The sequence below is a fragment of the Perognathus longimembris genome, chromosome 1 (assembly GCF_023159225.1).
Source record: "Perognathus longimembris pacificus isolate PPM17 chromosome 1, ASM2315922v1, whole genome shotgun sequence".
Taxonomy (NCBI): domain Eukaryota; kingdom Metazoa; phylum Chordata; class Mammalia; order Rodentia; family Heteromyidae; genus Perognathus; species Perognathus longimembris.
Genome location: NC_063161.1, coordinates 13414223 through 13435223, shown reverse-complemented (window position 1 = coordinate 13435223; position 21001 = coordinate 13414223). Strand labels below are relative to the sequence as shown.

Here is a 21001-nt window from a genome sequence, read left to right as displayed (position 1 = left end):
ACCACCAAGAGGACCACCAAGAGCCAGATGTTCCAAAATGCAAAAGCAAGGCTTTATTCAGGTGAGCTGTAGCTCGGGCCTCGTCCTACACACCGACCGCAGCGGAGGTTAGGAGGAAGGCCCTGAGCTGAACTTTCACAGGGCTTATAAAGGCAAAAAATCACAAAGTTACAGCAACCAGGTGTTCAAGCAGATTAGGATACGGATACAAATCTGATTGGCTCAGGGCTAGAGACATTTCGGGGTGGTTAGAGTTAAGCATTCCCAGGCCATTAGAGTTAAGCAGGGAGTTTCTTGACCGGCTGGGCCCTAATAAGCTTGTTCTGCTAGCAGGGATAATTGGTGGCCTGGGTTTGCTCACAGGGCCTGCTTATCTCAGGTTGGTGTAGTCATTTCCTAGAATTTATGTGAGTCTGAAGTCAGCTATAGTACAAAGTGGGGCCTGACTTCAAAATGGCTTTGTTGTGTCCCAGTGATTTATGGTTTAGCAGTTTCAGCACAAATAAGTCAGCAGTTCTTGGAATTGGGGTGGGCTCTGGGTTACTCATAGTTTGAACAAACAGCAAAAATGGAGCTGCCTCAAAATGGAGTCATTCTGGCTCCACATTGCCTCTTCCCAAGGTGTGCCTGTGACTTCATAAATCTTGCCCTGAGCATTGAGAACTAATGAAAAGAAAACCCCAGGGGCTGCGAGGTCAGGAGGGCTTGTAAGAACCTAAGTAAGGATGCTGGAATCACATCAGGTATTAAGACTTCAAGGATCCTGCGGAGCCCACCATGGTACATGCGGGCTATGGCCGAGCTGACTCTGTTACCGCTGACTTTTGAGGATGTAGCCATTTATTTCTCAAAGCAGGAATGGCAGCATCTGCAGACATGGCAGAAGATGCTCTACAAGCACATCATGAGAACCAATTACAAGACTCTGGTCTCACTAGATGGTGATGTTTCTAAACCAGAGCTAATACTCTGGATTGAACATGGAAGAGAGCCCTTTGGGAGCTGGGAAGAATCCCAGAAGCTAGAAAATGTGAAAGATTCCTCTGCTGAGGCACAATTTGGTCCAGTGACAGAGCAACGGATGTTGGGTGATCCTTTGCAGGGCCACGGTTCCCCTGGACCCTTCTTAGGAGGAAGGGAAGATGTTTCCTTCAGGCCTGAGCAAGGCCTCAGCCTCCTGACCCCACAGAGACCTGACACCCTGGCTCGAGGCGCAGCGGCCCATGGCTCTAGCATGTCTTTGGCAGAAGGTGGAATTCCAAGTCACAGAGCCCTGGGCCTCCCCTCCTGGCAGAGTCTCCCGAGTCCTCACCCGGCCTGTGGAGAGAGCTTTGGCAAGGAAAACCATTTAGGGACGCACCCGGTGGGCCACTCCAAGGACCCAGTGAGTAGGGCTGGGAGGAAACCCACCAGCCAAGCCAACCTGGCCAGGGCCCCCTCGGGAGGGGAGCCAAGGAATGTCTCCTTCAACATGTGCGCCCTGAACTTGGGGTGCTCTGGGCAGCAGCCCAATTACGCGCTGCCCTTCCACTGTGCCCAGTGCGAAGCACGCTTCAGCCTACGGACCCAGCTGCACATCCACCAGCGTAGGCACAGAGACCCCAGGCGCTTCCCCTGCAGCTAGTGCAGCCTCGCCTTCTCCCAGCATGCCACCTCCAGGAGCACCTGCGCCTGCACAGCGGGGAGAGGCTTTTGCAGTGCCCGCAGTGCCCCAAGAGCTTCCGCCTCAAGGGCTCCCTGCGAGAGCACCAGCTCACACACAGCGCCCAGAAGCCCTTCCAGTCAGTGCCCCAAGAGCTTCCGCCATAAGGACACTCCGCGGGATCATCAGTACACACACAGTGCCCAAAAGCCCTTCCACTGCAGCCAGTGCGGCAAGAGCTTCATCAGGCGGGCCAAGTTGACCCAGCACCTGCGCCTGCATAGCGTGGAGAGGCCGTTCCAGTGCCCCAAGTGCCCCATGAGCTTCTGCTTCAAGTACATCCTGCGAGACCACCTGCGTGCACAGCGGGGAGAAGCCCTTCCAGTGTCCCAAGTGCCCCAAGAACTTCCGCGTCAAGCGCGCCCTACGGGAGCATCAACACACACACTGCGCCCAGAAGCCCTTCCAGTGCCCGCAGTGCCCCAAGAGCTTCGGCCACAAGGGCACCCTGCAGAATCACCAGCAGATGCACAGCACCCAGAAGCCCTTCCTCTGCGGACAGTGCGGCAAGCACTTCAAGCTGGTAGAACACATCAGGACTCACGTCGGCGAGAAGCCTTTCCAGTGTAACAAGTGCAAGAAACCTTTCCAGTGTCCCAAGTGCACTGAGGCTTTCTGCTTGAAGACACAGCTGCGTAGCCACCAGCGGGTACACACTGGGGAGAGACCTAAGTCCAAACTCACTGCCCATGTCAGAGTGCACACAAAACCCTGTCCTGCTCCGAGGGACCCTAAGCCTGATCCTGAAATTAAGAAAGGCTGAGCCTGCTATTTACAATGATAGAAGCCGACTGGAGCTGAGGCAGGTGCACAGTCAACACAGCCAGTGAGTGAATGATCGAGATGCCCCTGGTTCCTCAGAAACGGCCCAAAACTACGGGAAGGCAGATGGGGAGAACGGAAGGGGCTGCTTTAAGCAAGCATGTGACACAGATTAGGAACTGGGGCAAAGCTAACAGATTTTTCTCCTTTGAAATCACTGGCTACATTTGCAATCTGTTAATAAAAGAGAGATTTGTTCTGCCCGTCTGCCTTAGGTGATGGTTCTTCACCTAAATGCAACGCTAGCTCTAAAATGCAGATTGAGTTCAGATTCGAGGGCTTCCAAAACTACAAGGCTGGGAAGATACTATCCTGTCAAAAAGACCTAAGAGCTGATTGTCTTCAGTGGCTTTTCATCCATTTCCTACCCACTTTGGTTTTTTTTTTGTTTGTTTGTTTGTTTTGTGCCAGTCCTGGGGTTTGAACTCAGGGCCTGAGCATTATCCCTCAGGTGTTTTCCTCAAGGCAGGAGCTGTACCACTTGAGCCAGAGCTCCCCTTGTGTCTGTTGGTGGTTGGAGACAAGAGCCTCATGGACTTTCCTGTCCAGGTTGGCCTTGAACTGCAGTTCTCAGAGCTCAGTCTCATGAGTATCTAGGATTCAGGGTGGTGGCCTATGGCCTGGGAAACCAGGCATCGTCCTGATGTGTGCTTCTCCTTATTATGGAGGACCAGGGTCAGGCAACTTTTTTCTGGGTGACGGTGCTGTTGAACAAGATGGAGATGGGCGGAGGGTGCGAGAATGAGATGGGAAGGCCAGGCAGGAATGAGCCATGGTTCTGGGCAAGGGTGATAGTGAGCAAAGTGACCAATGGAGCCACCAAGGAGAGGCGGCTCACATTCCACGGGAGCGGGGTTGGCACCAGCAATTAACAGAATTATTGACTTTAGGATTGGGGGGTTCACATCAGACAGGCGAAGTGCCCCCAAAGTGACAGGGTTTGGGGGGTCATGCTACACAAGGGTGTGGGAACCCACTCAGCGCATTTATGACTGGAAAAGAATCTAGGATTTGTTTTCTAAATGGTATCCTTTTGGTAAAGTGCAAGGTTAGGATTCAGGTCTTACATAACTAACCCTGGGCTTTCATCACACCAGGAATGAAAAGTCCTCTCAAATGTGTATTTCACCAAGTGAATGATGTGACTGCCTGTGAGACCGTCTGTAAATCAGGAAAATGTGAGGACCATCTGGTTGGGGCATTTACTGTGTTATTTTTAGAGTACAGATACTTATGAAATATGTAATTTGAGGTCTACCTGAGTGTATGCATCGCAGTCAAATGAATAGTGACAGAAATCATGATTTCCTAAATCACTAGCACCAGAGTAGAATGAATGTCTAGGAGGCAATAAAAACAGTCTGGATTTTCTTCCCAATAAAATAGTTTTATAACTTTATTTTTTTTTTGCTAGTCCTGGGGCTTGAACTCAGGGCCTGAGCACTATCCCTGAGCTTCTTTTGTCCACAGCTAGTGTTATATAGAAAATAGTCTGAGAAGCCACATATTGGAGGATTGAATCTTGTAGTTTTCATTAGAGCATTAGCAGCCTGCAAGCCCACAAATACACTTAATACTATGAGGAAACAGGCCCAGAGAAGAAAGATAGAACATAAACCATAGCAACAAACCTATCCAGCTTCTATGTAGAGCTGACTTGGGACACCATGGAGACGAGACTAGCCAGGAAAGAGAACACAAGAGCCAGGTGGCATGACATAAGGACTCCTGAGCTGACCTGACCCTAGGGGGCTGGGTCACAGGAAGCTCCCAGTCCCAGGCACTTGACTGACAGCTTCAGTAACCTATAGGCCAAGTGCCCACCCCTGTCTCTAGGGATTCAGTAACACCTATCACTTGGGACTTCCCTTGCTTTAGGAATTTATGCACATCCATCAAGACAAGAGGTCCAGTAATGCCACCTACCATGTGGCCAGTGATGGCGCTGGCCAGATCTGACCTCCATACTACACTAGCGCTCTACCACTTGAGCCACAGACAGTTCTGGCCTTATCTGTTTATGTCTCACTGAGGAATTGAACTCAGGGCTTCATGCACATAGGGCTTTATATTCTCACTTGGCTCTTTTACTTAAGGCTAGTGCTCTACCGCTTGAGGCACATTTCTGTTTCCTCTTTTTTTCTGATTATCTGGAAATTACAAACATGAGCCGGCTTAATTTAACTGGTTCTTTTTCTCTCTCTCTTTTTTTTTTTTTTGGCCAGTCCTGGAGCTTGGACTCAGGGCCTGAGCACTGTCCAGGCTTCTTCTTGCTCAAGGCTAGCACTCTGCCACTTGAGTCACAGTGCCACTTCTGGCCATTTTCTGTATATGTGGTGCTGGGGATTTGAACCAGGGCTTCATGTATAAGAGCAAGCACTCCTTGCCACTAGGCCATATCCCCAGCCGTAAGTGGTTTTCTTAAAGTTAAAAAAAATATATTTAAAGAATGAGAGGACAACTGAAATTCAAGGAAGATATTTTCAGCAGGAATCATGGAAAAAGTACTGACACCTTCCAGGCATATCAGTTCATTTCAGCACATTTGGAAAAGTACTCTTCCCATAAGCAATGATTATTAGTAAATCTTGCTGCACTGATGATGTTTGCTGGACAGTACAAAAGTGGAGCCTTCATTCTATCAGCCTTTGCAAGTCCTAAGTGCTAGCTATCTTGTTTAATATCTTGAGAATAACTGGGTGCTTCTGGCTCATGATGGTAATCCTAGGTACTCAGGAGGCTGAGATATGAGGATCAGGGTTCAAAGCCAGTCCTGACAGAGTCCATGAGACTCTTATCTTCAACTAACCACCAGAAAATAAGAAGTGGTGCTGTGGGTCGAAGTGGTAGAATACTACACTTGAACAGCAAAGCTCAAGGACAGTGCCTCGTTCTTCCATGTTTTGTGTTTCATCAAGTTTATTATCTGTGGAAAAACTGTGGATGTGATTCATAGTGTGCTGACTTACACAGAGTAGTTTTGAATTTCAATGTATCAATATAAGTTTTAGTTTTCTAAATATAAAATTAAAAATATGAACAACAACAACAAAAGACTTCAAAAGGCAGAATTTCCACAACTCCAAAATCAAGCTGCCAAAAGTTTTTACATCTCACAAAGCAGTTTTACAAGCATCTTCCTTTGACAGATTAGGACAGCGAGCGCGACTTCCAGGCCCTCGGATTCCAGTCTCCCCCTCCTCCTTCCCCAATCACAGTAACTGACGCCTAACGAAGTTAATTCTGGGATGCAAACAACTTGCTCGAGCGGCCCACCTCTCAGCCCCGCAGAAGCCATGCTTCCCCCAGCGTTAAGCGGCCATCCCGGAAACCCGCGCCGAGAAACGCTGACGTCGGCAGAGCGCTCTGCCCCGCCCCTCGGTGGTCCGCGGCTCCCGACAGGCCTAGCGCGGGCCGGGGAGGAGGGGCTGTCCGAAGAAGCGGAACGGGATTGGGCGAGAGGGCGTCACGTGACGATGACCACGCTGGGGACCCGGCTCCGAGAGGACAGCGGCGCCGCCAGGAAGGGGTTCCTGCGGGGGGTGGGGGTGAGGTGAAAGCGCGGGGTGGAGCCGAGGCCAGCTGCCGTCGGGTCCTGCGGCCATCAAGCCCGAGCACCCGGTGTCGAGTCGCCGCGCGCCCATCGCCGAATCGCAGGGACCAGCCGCCAGTCTGCCGGGTCGAAGGAGCCGCCCGCGCCAGCGGCCGCTGGGCATGGACGCACCGGACGCGGGCAGGTAACGCGGGGACGGAGCCGCCCCAGCCCACGCCCCACGCTCTCCCCCCCCCCTCCTCGCTGAGGCCGGTGGGGGGGGGGGGAGCGGGAGGGCGTGCGCGCGCACGCGGGGTCGGTCAGCGCCGCGGCCCAGTACAAAAGCCGGGCCGCGCGTGCGCACTGCAGCCCGGACCTGCCTCTCCAGCCGGCCGCACCTAGCTAGTTCCCCAGCACACGTCCCATCCACCCCTAGCTAACTTAAAAAAAAAAACTTTAGTGAGCTGTAGTCTCCGGGAAATGCTGCTTTTCGGGTGCTCTTCTTGTTTGCACCTCTTTACCCTCTTTGCTCGTGCTAAAACCATGCAAAGAAGTGTAAATAAAGATCGACCTCCTGCTGATCAACTCCAGCTTTCCTGTTCAAATCTGTTACTATGGCTTCCTCCCCAAAGTCTTAAGTATTGCTATACGTAGGATACTACTTGAGCTTAGCCTTTACTTTAGGGCCATTAGAGAACTCTTCCCTACTCCAATTACATGCGTCTTATCTTGTATAAATTATAATTCAGAAGAAAGTCCAGAATATGTTTGAGGTTTTGTAGATGATACTTGATGACACATGGACCCCATATTTCTTCCAGAAGTGGAGTGTGTTGGGCTGGGAATATGGCCTAGTGGCAAGAATGCTTGCCTCCTACACTTCATATGAAGCTCTCGGTTCGATTCCCCAGCACCACATATATGGAAAACGGCCAGAAGGGGCGCTGTGGCTCAGGTGGCAGAGATGCTAGCCTTGAGCAGGAAGAAGCCAGGGACAGTGCTCAGGCCCTGAGTCCAAGGCCCAGGACTGGCCAAAAAAAAGAAGTGAAGTGTGCCCTGCGTAGACATGAGTTGTATATCTCTCAGTTATTGAATGTTTCTGGGTGGGGGACCCAAAACCAAACGAGTGACCTCTAGGCTACTGTATAATTTCAGAAGAAAGCAAAACCTATACTAGATAAGACACCAAGGGGGGGGGGGGGCGGTGCAGATAGGAGGTTCCTAAAATAGTCATTATTATAGCAGGTTTACCATATGCCGCAGGTTTACCATATGCCAGGCTCTGTTTTATGCTCCCTAGCTGGTTGAATCTTCACAACCAGTGAAATAGGTGCTCTGCTTCCCATTGTACAAACGTGAACACTGGAGGATAAAGAGTTACAGAGCGGCAATTTGAATCCAGTGTTGGGCTTCACTGTCTGGCTCCCTAGCTACTTCTCTTGGTGGGCAAGATTAAGATGGAAGTTCACTTATGTGAAATAAATATCTGGTTTGCCACCCAAAGAATCAAGGGCAGACTGAAGAAGGGCCTCAGCTGATTTGCCAGGTAGCTCTGTCCCCAGTTTTGTGCTTTAACAGTTTAGCAGCTTCAGAGTGCTCATGGCATGCTTATGAAATTTATGAGTATCCTGTCCCAACTCTAGGAGGGGTTTGCAGAACTGGTAGATTTAGTAATCAGAGCTGGATGGATTGGTGAACTATCACTAACCCAAAAGGGCTCACCCCTGAACTGAGGTACAGAAAAGCCAGCGACATTGTGGAATGAGGGAGAAGTGTGCAATGATGATAAACTCAGTATGGATCAATAAGCTTACCACAGGTGCCAGGATAGCTAAGGTGTTGGGTTCTGAAGTCTGTTCCCAGAATGAGGAAGTTGGTAGCCCTCAATTTCATGCTGATGAGGCCATATCTGCGGTATTTTGTTCTGAGCAACAAACAATGAGCAAATTATGAAGAAGCTTGAAATCAGTACTACATGAGGAATAGTTACATGAACTCAGAATTTTGACCTGCCATAAATCTTTTGGGCTGACAGCCTTTCATAGCTTGTGCACAGGTGAATACACACTCTGCCACATAGCAGTATCAGGTGCACACTTGTAATAGTTCTGCTGATCCTAGTCCACTTGAGCCCCTAGAGTTGAGCATTCAGATTATTTTGTATTTGGCGTCATATGTACTTGTTTAAGTTAAAATGACAAAATGTGTTTAGCTGCAGCACCACTTCTGGCTTTTCTGATTAGTTTATTGGAAATAAAAGTCACACTTTCCTGCCTAGACTGGCTTTGAACCATAATCCTCAGTTCTCAGCCTCCTGAGTAGCTAGGATTATAGGTGTGAGCCACAGGTACCCAGCCAATGTTACCTATATAATTTGGACTTTGTCAAGTGCTTATATGGAGATCTACCTGTGGAACTCTTTGAGAGTGGTAACAGGAATATGGAGAATAGTGGTAGCCAGGTTGCCTTCTAAACCAGACCTAACAGACCCTCAACATTGTTTTGGTAACTAAGTTGTTATGATTATATAGGACTACAGTGTAGCTTAGTGGTAGGGTGCTTACCAGCATGCTCATGGCCCTTGGTTCAATACCAGCACTATATGAATGGATGGACCTTTCATATCTACTACTAGGAAATTCCTATGATCTCATTTCAGAGAAAGTACTGGCTAATGTCACAGGACTGGTAAGTTTCATTGTGACACATCTTGTCACTAAACAGTGAGAGTGGGTGGGACTGATAATGGATGCTTGTAATCCCAGCACCTGAGAAGCTGATGGAGGAGAAACCAGAAACCAAAGGAAAAAAATGTCCCTAAAAAACAAAAACAGTCTATTTGATTATAGGTCAGATGAATTGTACTAAACAGAGTAAACCTCCTGTTATCTACTCTAAATAAATACTGTATCTGCCTGCAAAATATTTGGATCTTGAATTTTTTTCTTTATAGCTGGTGATTTAAACATATTTGGGTAATCACATTGTATAATTTGTACTTAATTGTTCTTTCAGCTATTCGCTTGAACAAGCTCAAGCTTTTTATTCATTTCCATTTCAACAAATGATGGCCGAAGCTCCTACCATGGCAGTCATGACTGAGCAACAAATGCCAGTAGAAGTTCCTGCACCAGCTCCCGCCCAGGAACCTGCACCAGGTAATTTTCTCCATGAAAGTTTACAAAATTAGATATTGGATCACCTAGCTTGGGTAAGAAAGGGTTTAATGATAGGAATTTTAGTGGTAAAAATGTGATTCATGATTATTGTGGAAAGGATGCCATTAGTCAAGATGAATTGTATTTATAACCTGACTTAAGGAATTGTAGCCTCTTTGTACAACTACTTAACAATAAAAAATTTTTAAATAAAAATAAAGTCAGGTATTGGTGGTTCATACCTATAACCCTAGCTATTCAGGAGGCTGAGATATGAGGATCACTGTTCAATGCCAGCCTGGGCAGAAAGTCCCTAAGACTCTTATCTCTAATTAATCACCATAAGTAGAGCTGGGGCTCAAGTTGTAGAACACGAGCCTTGAGCAAAAAAACTCAAGGGCAGTGCCCTGGCCCTGAGTTCCAGCCCCAGGACCAGCCAAAACAAATGAATTGAGGAGTGGGGGGAAATTACATATGTATATGTGTATATACATATATGTGTGACTATATATGTGTGTATATATATATATATATAAAACACAAAACAAAAAACCAAACCTGTCAAGTAAACATGGCTCATCATATCTTTCCCTCAGTACTTACCTCATAAAAACAAAAAAATATATATAATCCACTTAGAAGTAGTATGTACAGAACACTGTGACTGTTTCTCGAGAATAAAAGAACATGTATTCTGCATTTGGATGAAGTGATATAGTAAGTAAACATGTTACCCCTCAGCCCACTAGATGGTACAGGGGGCTCAGGATAGATGCCCTGAGACTTGACTGAGCTGGCACCTAACTAGGTCTGTGCTCAGGCTGCTTCCTAAGAAGAAAAATAACACCAGAGCTCTGGAACTCTAGCTGTGAGGAGACTTTGTCCTTATGGACAACACAGTATGGAAGGCATTTCTCTGAAGGAGCAGCCCAGGGCACAGACTTGAAGGAACACTGAGTGGATCAGGCACCAGTGGCTCATGCCTGTAAGTCCTAGCTACTAGAGAGGCTGAGACATTTAGGAATGCTATTCAAGCCTTTTCTTTCCAGCCCAGTCAGAAAAGTCATCAACACTCCCATTTCCAGTAACCAGCAAAAAGCTGGAATGGAAGAATGTCTCAAATTGTAGAGCGCTGATCTTGAGCAAGTAAACTAAGTTGAGCACAAAGCCCCTGAGTTCAAATCCTGATACCACCAAAAAAAAACACCTAGTGATTCTGTATTATCTGAGTTCCAGGTATAGAAAGAAATAGAGAAAAGTTGTAGTTGCAGCTGTTTTTTTTTTTATTTTATGGAATGCACATTCTATCCTCAAGGCCATAGACTGTTCAGATAGTAAGCAAAGAAATAGATTAGCATTTAAAATAAAATCAGTCTGGAAATTCTACAGAACATAGATTAAGTACTTAGTAAAGAGGGAGGGAGGATTTGAGTCAAGGGGAAGATTAGAGATGAAATAATTTAGAGATAAGTGAGAAGGCAAGGTTAGAAAGACGAACACTCACTGGCGAGGATTCATGGATTTTGAGGACAAGTGAGAGTGAGGGATTTGGAAGTCATTCCTGTCTTTGTCCATTTTGTTTATTATAATAATGTGCTCAAGGCTGGATCTTTATAAGGAAAAGAGATTTCTTTAGCTCACAGTACTGGAGGCTTAACGCTGTAGCACAAGCATCATCTAAACTCCAGTAAAAGCATTATGACAGATGGCATTCCAGGGGCAGAAGTGCATTTGTGGGGGGAGGATTATGTTGTCACACAGGAAGCCAGAGAGAGACTAGGTCCTACAATCCCTTCCAAGGGCATGTTTCACACTACTCCCCACCACCAGTGCTAGGGGACTATGAACTCAAACCATATCCATCGTATAGCAGTCTCCCAGATTCCTGAAATAGGCATTTGGTTGAAAGAAATTGCTGTTCTGCTCACCAAGAATAAAGAATCAGAAATCAAATAGATTTGGGGGGTGGGGGTGCTGGCAATAATTAACTCCAGTGTAGCAGAATGTGTATGGGAATGTACTCTGTTGTGATTTATGTTCCCAGGCACATAGATCCATTGCACTGAGCTGTTTTGTCTTGTTTCTACTGTTTCTGGGCAGGGCACTCTAGGACATCCCCAGCTACAAGCTAATGGTGAGGGATGCTATGGCATAGGAAGTAACTGAAGCAATATGAGACAGTAGGAAAACCCACCTTGATCCTGCCAGGCTTGGTCGGAAAAATGCCAGATAAGAGCAGGATGGGGCAGGGAGCCTACGAAGACTAAGGTTTCCTTTTGGGTAACTAAGTCAGTGGTTCTCAACCCTGGGTGCATTTTTTTTTTCTTCAAATTTTTATTATCAAACTGATGTACAGAGAGGTTACAGTCCTGGGTGCATTTTTTTCAAGAGAGACTTTTTTGTTTTTCTGTACTTCGTTTTGCCAGTACTATACCTTGAACTCAGCGCCGCATATTCTCAGCTGGCTTATTCATGGCTGCCACTCTACCACTTGTGCCATGCCTCCTGTCTAGCATATTGACTTTACTGCCTAGACTAGCTTCAAACTTCAGTCCTACAGATCTCAGCCTCCTGAGTAAATAGGATTACAGGCATGAGCCACCAGCACCCAGTTTATGTGTAGCTTTCTACTACAGGGAAATTGAGATAAAGTGGGCCACTTCCATCCTATTTTTCTTTCTTCATTCTTCCACTTTTTTCCATTTAGAATTTCTATAGAATGATAGATAGATACATAGATCAATGATCAGTACACAGATGTTTTTGTTGCTGGGGAGACCAAGATAATTTGAAAAGTCACTGATGCATGGTGGGTAGGTCTGCATGAACCCACTCTTAGGGATTACATTGTAGAGAATACAGACATAGGAAATATGAGGACCTAATTTTAGGATGATAGGTTAAATGAGTGTTCTTAGACTTTTAAGGAAAAGCTAACATTTTCATAAATGCTAAAATGTTCTGCATCTATATTCTGGAAATCATTGTGTTTCAGAGGCTCCAAAAGGAAGGAAAAGAAAAGCTCGAACAACAGCACCCAAAAAACCAGTAGAACCAAAAAAACCCGTGGAACCCAAAAAATCTGCTGACTCAAAAAAATCGGGCAAGTCAAAAAAATCAAAAGAAAAGCAAGAAAAAATCACAGATACATTTAAAGTGAAAAGAAAAGTAGACCGGTTCAATGGTGTTTCTGAAGCGGAACTTTTGACCAAGACTCTCCCTGATATTTTAACTTTCAATCTGGACATTGTGATTGTAAGATTTTTTGTCCTTATTTGATTTAATAAGTAGCATTGGTAGATTAGCGGCACTTAATGATTGTTCTTACAAACAGCATTTTACTAAACAGACCATTCCAAAGAATCCTTCTATGGTTAATGATGTCAGTTTTTATGAAGAGGGTGTTATGTGGGATTGTTTAAGAAGGTGAGCCCTGGGACTGGGAATATGGCCTAGTGGCAAGAGTGCTTGCCTCGTATACATGAGGTCCTGGGTTCGATTCCTCAGCACCACATATACAGAAAATGGCCAGAAGTGGCGCTGTGGCTCAAGTGGCAGAGTGTTAGCCTTGAGCAAAAAAGAAGCCAGGGACAGTGCTCAGGCCCTGAGGTTCACGGCCTAGGACTGGCCAAAAAAAAAAAAAAAGGTGGTGAGCCCTAGATTGTGCTGTCCATGTTCAGATCCTGTCACCAAGTATAGCCTTGAACAAGCTTTAACCTTCCTTCCTCACTGACGACACAAGTGATAATATCTCCTCACAGGGCGGCAATTAAATGAAATAAAATCACGTAAATCATTAGCTATGTAAATACTATGGGTACTCCAAAAATGACAGTACTGGGTTTGAGCTAGTATTTTTCTCAGTAACTAATAAAAATTAGCAGTCAGACAACTTCTTGGTGACATGGAGTAAGTTACTTGTGGGCTCAGGTTGACAGATGGTTCCACATTGAAGGCAGCCTACTTATGGGATGGTGGAGGACCTGCTGTTATGAAGGAGTCAAGCAGGGTTTCAGAAACAGCAGCAAAGCATTTAATGTAAAATCTCTTTCTTCCATGTGAAATACTTTGTTAGGATGAAGTCTAGTGATTGATAAGCAGTATTGCTTATGGTATTAGATTGAATTGAATTTTAATCAGTTCAGTTTTACCCACACTCCCAGTGCTTCAGTCCTACTTTTTTCTCACTAATGAGCATGCTAGTTATATAAGATAATGGGTTTTATTCTGATATTTTCATACATAATACTGATCCTATTCACCACCTAGTACCCTCTCATGTCCCTCCACTCTGTGCCCCTTTGTGTTCCTGAATCGCCCACCTCCTGCTTTGTTGTCATTGTTTTAATCTAGATTCTGAATATGAGAGAAAGCATGGGATGTTGTCTTTGTGAATCTGTAAGCCCTACTTTTTTAAGACTAAAATGTATAATTACTTTGTTTCATAGATTGGCATAAACCCAGGACTAATGGCTGCTTACAAAGGGCATCATTACCCTGGACCTGGAAACCATTTCTGTGAGTAGATAAATCTACTTTTAAAAAGATTAATTTACTTTTAGAGAATGAGTAAATATGCATTCATGTTTTATGTTTTTTCTGTGTGTACATGAACATCAAGGGTCTGAAATCACATGGAAGAGTTAACTATTACCATGTTAATGGAGGGTTGGAAAGCATGAAAAGAGGTAATATGTGTATTTTGTGCAGCTGGGGATCAAACCCAGGGCTTTAAGCATGCCCTCTGTCAGTGAGCTATACCCCCAACCCATACTGAACAAGTTTGAACTGTTTCAATGACTTTTTTTGGACTTTCTCAAAATAATTTTTAAAAATTCTCACCTACAGATATAGTAGTCACTACCTTCAGTTGATGTTATTTCCTCAGAGAGATTAAATGTGTTGATCATGGGAGATCACATTGCATATGACATACTATTTCAGTCCTCTACACGGACATTCATATCTAGAAGAAAATAGTAATTCGTCTCCCATAGTTTTTTGGGGGGATGGGGGCAGCGGGTGGTGGTGTCAGTCCTGGGGCTTGAACTCAGGACCTGGTGACAGCCCTTGAGCTTCTTTTGCTCAAGGCTGGCAGTTTGCCACTTGTGCCACAGCACCACTGCTGTCTTTTTCTGTTTATGTGGTAATGAGGAACCAAACCCAGGGCTTTATGCATATTAGGCAACCACTCTTCTACTAAGCCACATTCCCAGCCTTCTCATACTTTTAGAGTGAGCTTTCAAACCAAAACTAACTTCTGTTGTATAGCTCTCTTTATATAAGTCATCTTACCTTTAAGTCTTTTTTAACACTGCGTATTAGAACAAGGCATGCAGTATGGGGCCTCTATAAATAATAACTGATGATGTAAGTATAATAATTAGAACATTAAGGGTAAATGATAGGAACATGGTTTTGGAACTGAGAATATATTGTCATCGTCTCGTCCCCCCACTTTTTTTTGGGTGGGCCTATGGCTTGAATTCAGACAGGGGCACTGTTTCTGAGCCTTCTTCCCCCCCCCCCAAAGCTAGTGCTCTACCACTTGAGCCACAGATCCACTTCCAGCTTTTTGGTTGTTAATTGGAGATAAGAGTTTCATGGATTTTTCCATAGCGCCTGGCTGTGGAAATTTCTCAGAAAGTTTAAACTTTTCATTTTTTCTACTGTCAAAGTATTTGATTATAACCTATTGTTTTATGTCTATTCCATGAGCAAGTGGTAACATCTCCTATAACTGAAATAAATTGTAGCCAGTAATTGTAGCTACTCAGGGGGCTGAGATCTGAGGATCAGGTTCAAAGCCAGCCTGAGCAGAAAAATCCATAAAACTCAGTTAACCAGCAAGAAGTACAGAGCTGTGGCTCAAGTGGTAGAGTGCTAGCCTTGCAGGAAAAAGCTAAGAGATAGTGCTCAGGCTCTGAGTTCAACCTCCAATATTGGCACAGGGGAAAAAAAAGGAAAGAAAACACTTTAGAGGTTTCCTACACTGAGTAGCTATGTATTCTCAAATAGTCATTTACTTAACTTTAGGTCCATATAAAAAGGAGGTAGTAGTTTTCTATGAAAATTACATGTAAAGGAGCTGGGCACTAGTGGCTCATCCCTTTCATCTTAGCTACACAAGAGGCTGAAATCTGAGGACCACTGTTCAAAGCCAGCATTGTCAGGAAAATCTGTGAGACTCATGTTCTACCTCACCATTTCTTGCTAATTCTGTCTGTATATCGCCATCCTCAGCAAACCCTAAAAAGGCCCACAAGTAAGCTCAATTATCTTATATAAAAAAGTTAGGTCAAGATGTAACTAATGAAATGGAACAAAATGGGCTACATTTTCTGGCCCAGAATAGTTACCCACCAAAAAATCAGAAGTGGAGCTGTGGCTCAGTGATAGAATGCTAGCTAGCCTTGATCAAAAAAGCTCAAGGACAGCGCCCATGCACTGAGTTCAAGACCTAGGACTGAAAAATCCTGTAAAGGGATTTATGGTAATTGCTCAGTATGGTATATGTTAATCTTTTCAAATACACGAAACCCTTTTTCTTCCCCATGAACCTTCAAAACTAGAATGTAGACTGCTGTAGCAATTATTTGTCGAAATAAACAAAACGCTCCTTTCCCAGGGAAGTGCCTGTTTATGTCTGGGCTAAGTGAGGTTCAGCTGAATCACATGGATGACCACACCCTGCCAGGGAAGTATGGCATTGGTTTCACCAACATGGTGGAAAGGACAACACCAGGCAGCAAGGATCTTTCCAGGTAACTGCACAACATTTTATTTTATGGTTGGAACTTTGGTCATGCTGGTACCTCATAATCTGAGAATATATGGCTTTAGTTCATATAGAGTTTAACGAATGCCTTAACCCTTACATTGAATTTGAAACAAACATGTAAGTATCATGGGAAGTTGTCTGAACTTAGCATATTATTAATACTGCTGTACTTATATGTTGTTGTTTTCTTTACTACTTTTTAATTTAGTAAAGAATTTCGTGAAGGAGGGCGTATTCTAGTACAGAAATTACAGAAATACCAGCCACGAATAGCAGTGTTTAATGGAAAATGTAAGAATTCCTTTAAAATTTTATCTTTATCTTTAACCTCTCTGTACATCAGTTTGATAATAAAAATTTGAGGGGAAAAAAAAAGCTTGGAGAAAAATTTTATCTTTATCTTGTGCTAATATTAAGGGCAATGTAAACATGTTTATATTTCACTTTAGGTATTTATGAAATTTTTAGTAAAGAAGTTTTTGGAGTGAAAGTTAAGAACTTGGAATTTGGGCTTCAACCCCATAAGATCCCAGACACTGAGACTGTAAGTCCTTAAAGTTGCATTTGCAAATCAGTTTAGTAGGAATTATTTCCCAGCTAATTACTGTTTTGTATTTACCCCGTTGTAACTTATGCTATATAAAAAGACCATGCTCAATTTGGTTAATTAATGCCTAGATATCAATATTATAATCAGTATTATACTAATAACTAATCAATGAATTAAGATACTGCTAACCGAGCATTGTATTTGAAAGATAAATTGTGTGTGTACATGTACACACACTGTGTGCTGATACGGGGCCTCAGCCCTGTCTTTAGGTTTTTAACCAAAGGTTAGCACTCTACCATTTGAGCCATACTTCTATTCCTGGCTTTTTGCTAGTTAATTAGAGATAAGAGTCTCATGGACTTTCCTGCCTAGGCTTTATTTTCTTCCTTTCTTTCTTTCTTTCTTTTTTTGTTGGTTATGGGGCTTAAATTCAGGGCTTGGGTGCTGTCCCTGAGTCTTTTTGCGTAAGGCTAGCACTCAACCAGTTTGAGCCACAGCTCCACTTGTGGTTTTCTTGTAGTTAATTGGAGATAAAAGTCTCATGGACTTTCCTGCCTGGACTGGCTTCAAATCACAATTCTCAGACTTCAGCCTCCTGAGAAGCTAGGATTACAGGTGTGAGCCACCAGTACCCAGCTTTCCTCTGTAGATGTTTCCTTGCTTTAATTTCTTATAAATAGGTGGTTGATGAGTTCAGTGTAGCATTGCTATTTCTTTAAATGGAGGCCTATCTTTGTCAACTTATAAAATTGTACAAGTGGGTTCATAGCTCTGTAGGTTGCTGCATGTTACAGAAAATCAAGTCCTATGTGAATTGCCAGAGGAGGCTCAGCTATAGCTCTTAGATGTATGTGACCAGAGAGGAAGAATAAATGGTCCTGACTTTTTTTTTTTCTTTTCAGTACTGGACTGAATTCAGAGCTTCACTTTTGCTAGGTTGTTGCTATGTCACTTGAGCAACATCTCCAGCTCACCTCTGTGCTAGTTATTTTGGAGTAAAATCTAGCCAGTTTTTCTGCCTGGGCCTAACCTCAATCTTCCTGATCTTAGCTTCCTGAGTAACTAGGACTATAGGCATGGGCCAGCAATGCTAAACTATAAATCATATCTTGATTAGTAGTTTTAGCTCTTATGATCAGCTGTGAGTACATTTATGCTTCAGCCTTCAAATAAATATAATATTTTAAGTGTCTGGATTGATTTCACAGGTGTTTATATGTGGTTATGTATCATATTATCCCAACTCAGGGTGATTGTTTCTAATTTCAGTATGAGTAGATTAAGCTGCATTCTGAGACTTCTGAGGCTGTATTGTTTTATGATTCCAGCTGTGCTACGTGATGCCATCATCCAGTGCACGATGTGCTCAGTTTCCCCGAGCCCAGGACAAAGTCCATTACTATATTAAGCTGAAGGACTTGAGAGATCAATTGAAAGGCATTGAACGAAACACAGACGTTCAGGAGGTGCAGTATACATTCGACCTACAGCTTGCCCAAGGTATGTTACTGTGCCCTTCTTTAATCCATGCTTCATCTATGCGGTGGGCAGAGTGCTTTGGTAGGTACGAGCACTGTTCAGCTCACCTTTTAGCGGGGCTTCATCCTGACTCTCTCAGAACAGGAGGAGCTAAGAAACATCATGCCACCTAGAGTTGAGTTGGTACAGTTCTTAGGGGAGTGAATTTAGTATATGCTAGAGTTTTTTTTTAATTGCTTTAAACAATGTGACTTAGTTTATATTTACTTTGAATAATTGTTCATGAAGCTACTTTCAAAATTTTTGGATGAAGTCAGTTATAAATCCTTTTTCCCATTCTCACAGAGGATGCAAAGAAGATGGCAGTAAAGGAAGAAAAGTACGATCCAGGTTATGAAGCTGCATATGGAGGCGCCTACGGTGAAAATCCGGGTGGCAGCACCGAGCCCTGCAGCTTCTCAGATGGGCTAAGTATGTTTCCCCACGTGCACCTTTCAGAGAGCTTCTGTCCGATGAGGGGCAGGGGACTATGAGAGAAACAAAGTAAATGATGAGGGGCTGGGAATATGGCCTAGTGGCAAGAGTGCTTGCCTCCTACACATGAACCTCTCGGTTCGATTCCCCAGCACCACATATATGGAAAACGGCCAGAAGGGGCGCTGTGGCTCAGGTGGCAGAGTGCTAGCCTTGAGCGGGAAGAAGCCAGGGACAGTGCTCAGGCCCTGAGTCCAAGGCCCAGGACTGGCCAAAAAAAAAAAAAGTAAATGATGATTGAGAATGGAATTGTACAGTAGCTAATAAGGAAATTTGGTTATTTGCTCTTTAGCTGCACAGACTTTCATAACTCATTTTCTTAAGAAACACAATGACACTAGCCTAGTTGCATTTTCCTCCAAATGAAGATTTATCTGTCCTTTATCTAAAAATAGATTAGATTGCTCAGTATTAGTGTACCAGTTCACCTTTATTGCACGGCAAAAAAAAAAAAAAAGCTCCCAACCTGATGATTGAAAATTTGTAAATGATATAGTTAACATTCTTTTTCTTTGCTAGCAGCCAACGGGGTGCAGCTACAACGAGAATCTACTTTCCCTGACATTCCCAATGGGCAGTGGATGACCCAGTCATTTACAGAGCAGATCCCTTCCTTCAGCAATCACTGTGGGACACAGGAACAGGAAGAAGGAAGCTGTGCTTAAGGATGGAGCCTCTCATCTCAGCCTCAGTGCCGCAGTTTTATTGCGGCTCTCAAGACACAGAACCTCAGTTTGCCGAACTGAAGTCTTTTCTTAGTACTTTACTCTAGTAGTGTAATTACAGTACAGTACAGAACAGTTGTTTAGTAGATTCAACTGTGTGAACCTCAGTAGTTTGGGAAGAAAAGGTAGGGTTTTGTATATGCATTTTTGTATTTGAATTAACTACATTCCAGGTTTTTTTACATATATATATATATATGTGTGTAATCCATTTTATGAAGAAACTTGATTTTCTTTTGGGACTCACTTTAACCTGTAAATGCAACAGTCTGAATATTTATAGTTGATTATTAATTGTGCAAAGGCCTAGATATGTTGTTTTCCCTTTGACTGCCTAAGCAGGCATTAAGCATTAAGCAGCACTGCTGGGAAGGAGGCAAACGTGGGTCTCCACGAAGGAAGCTTACTGTGGCATCTCCTGTAGTAGGTTTGGGGACTGAGGGTAAACTCAGGGCACTCTGGTTGTGGTCACACTCAGACCTCTTTGCTTTCCCATCTTAGGGAGGAGTGAGATTGCTAAGTAGCAGAAACACAGCATGTAGCCTTGCAGTGGCAAGGCCAAGTGGCCTTCCCTCACAGGACACGGAGCCCTGTCCTAGCCTTCTCACTGCTGTGCCTCCCAAAGGCAGGCGCTGCTGCGCTGGGAGGCTCCATACAGTGTCACTAGTACATGTTTTACTTGAAAGGCATAAATCTGATAGGAAAGGTACTGAATCTCTGTCAGTATTTATCACCTTTCTAATTTTACTCTCCTTGGCTTTAAGGAGGCCATGGAAAGTGGCAACATGGACAGTAAGGCTGAGCAACAAGATGCTGAAATGTTCCATAATCATATTTAAACTGGTGCTCTGTGTACATGAGATGTACTAAAATGGTAGTTTTTCTTGTTAGGTGAAACAAGCCAACAACTAAAAACCCTTTCTGTGTATCCTTGCTAAATGAACCTTGAGGAAAGGTTGGTTTGAATTCTGTACCTTTCTGATTTTCTAAAGCATTTTCTGTGGTGCTACAAATGGTCCAGACCTTTGGCCTGGCGGATACTAAAGCTGGGTTTACAGAAATACCATGCACAGCCACTCCTAGTCACTCTTGAATAGTCAGTGTATACCAGTGTATACCCAGAGAGCATGTTGGTTTGGCAGAATGAAATGTATGTGAGGTTTTTATGTCCTCTGCAGAAGGTTTTAGAGCCTGTTCTTATATTTATAATGAGAGACTAATTGTTGTGAACCTTAACAGGTCTTTTAGCTGTTGTGATAATGGATTTTATTTTCCTTTAAGCCTAGGTCAAGCTGTGTACAGGACATTTGTGTTATTTAAATGGTGCACTGTATTGCTGTTTACATGGACATTTTGTGCAAGTGCTTTGAAGTGCCTTGCATCAGGGATTAGGAGCAATTATTTTTTCATGGGACTATGGATAGCATGTAATTAGGTATTGCTTTAGTATATAACTGTTGTAGCTTTACAATGGGTTTCCTTATTAGGCTGGAGAAAATACCCTTTAAATTATGATCAACACTCCCTGGAAAATGGGTGTGAGGATTTCCCAAGCATATAATCATGATGCTTTTCATCAAACATGACAAATGAATAATAAATGTTGATATATCCTATACATGGCAGTATGAGATTTTTTTCATTAATACATTTGCAAGTCTGGTATTTGTTGGGTTTCAGGGGTTTGTTTTTACAGTAGTTAAGCTTGAGGTACA

The 21001-nt window shown here is 43.9% G+C and overlaps 2 protein-coding genes across 3 annotated transcripts in view; one reads left to right on the top strand and one right to left on the bottom strand.

Annotated features, from left to right (window-relative positions):
• C1H12orf73 (chromosome 1 C12orf73 homolog) overlaps window positions 1-6271 on the bottom strand; it is a 16191-nt gene extending 9920 nt beyond the window's left edge. Inside the window, exon 1 of the mRNA XM_048356984.1 lies at window positions 6267-6271. The gene's annotated coding sequence lies outside the window, so the exon portion shown is untranslated. The remainder of the gene's footprint in view (window positions 1-6266) is intronic.
• On the top strand, window positions 5806-20958 carry Tdg (thymine DNA glycosylase). Of its 2 annotated transcripts, none has more exons than XM_048356957.1 (10): window positions 5806-6261; window positions 9072-9214; window positions 12210-12469; window positions 13663-13732; window positions 15843-15978; window positions 16204-16286; window positions 16445-16539; window positions 17877-18048; window positions 18373-18498; window positions 19084-20958. In XM_048356957.1, the coding sequence occupies exons 1-10, from the start codon at window positions 6239-6241 to the stop codon at window positions 19224-19226; spliced, it is 1251 nt and encodes a 416-aa protein (XP_048212914.1). In that variant the 5' UTR covers window positions 5806-6238; the 3' UTR covers window positions 19227-20958. The 2 variants fall into 2 exon arrangements, with proteins under 2 accessions (XP_048212914.1, XP_048212907.1); XM_048356950.1 differs by having other exon boundaries at window positions 5811-6261; window positions 19081-20958.
• The last annotated feature ends 43 nt before the right edge of the window (window positions 20959-21001 follow it).

Excerpts from the sequence above, each read along its gene's own strand:
- Tdg (XM_048356950.1), top strand. The coding sequence starts at position 6,239 with ATGGACGCACCGGACGCGGGCAG. Across the intron at positions 6,262-9,071 it reads GACGCACCGGACGCGGGCAG|CTATTCGCTTGAACAAGCTC; the intron begins GTAACGCGGGGA and ends TTGTTCTTTCAG. Across the intron at positions 16,287-16,444 it reads AGCAGTGTTTAATGGAAAAT|GTATTTATGAAATTTTTAGT; the intron begins GTAAGAATTCCT and ends ATTTCACTTTAG.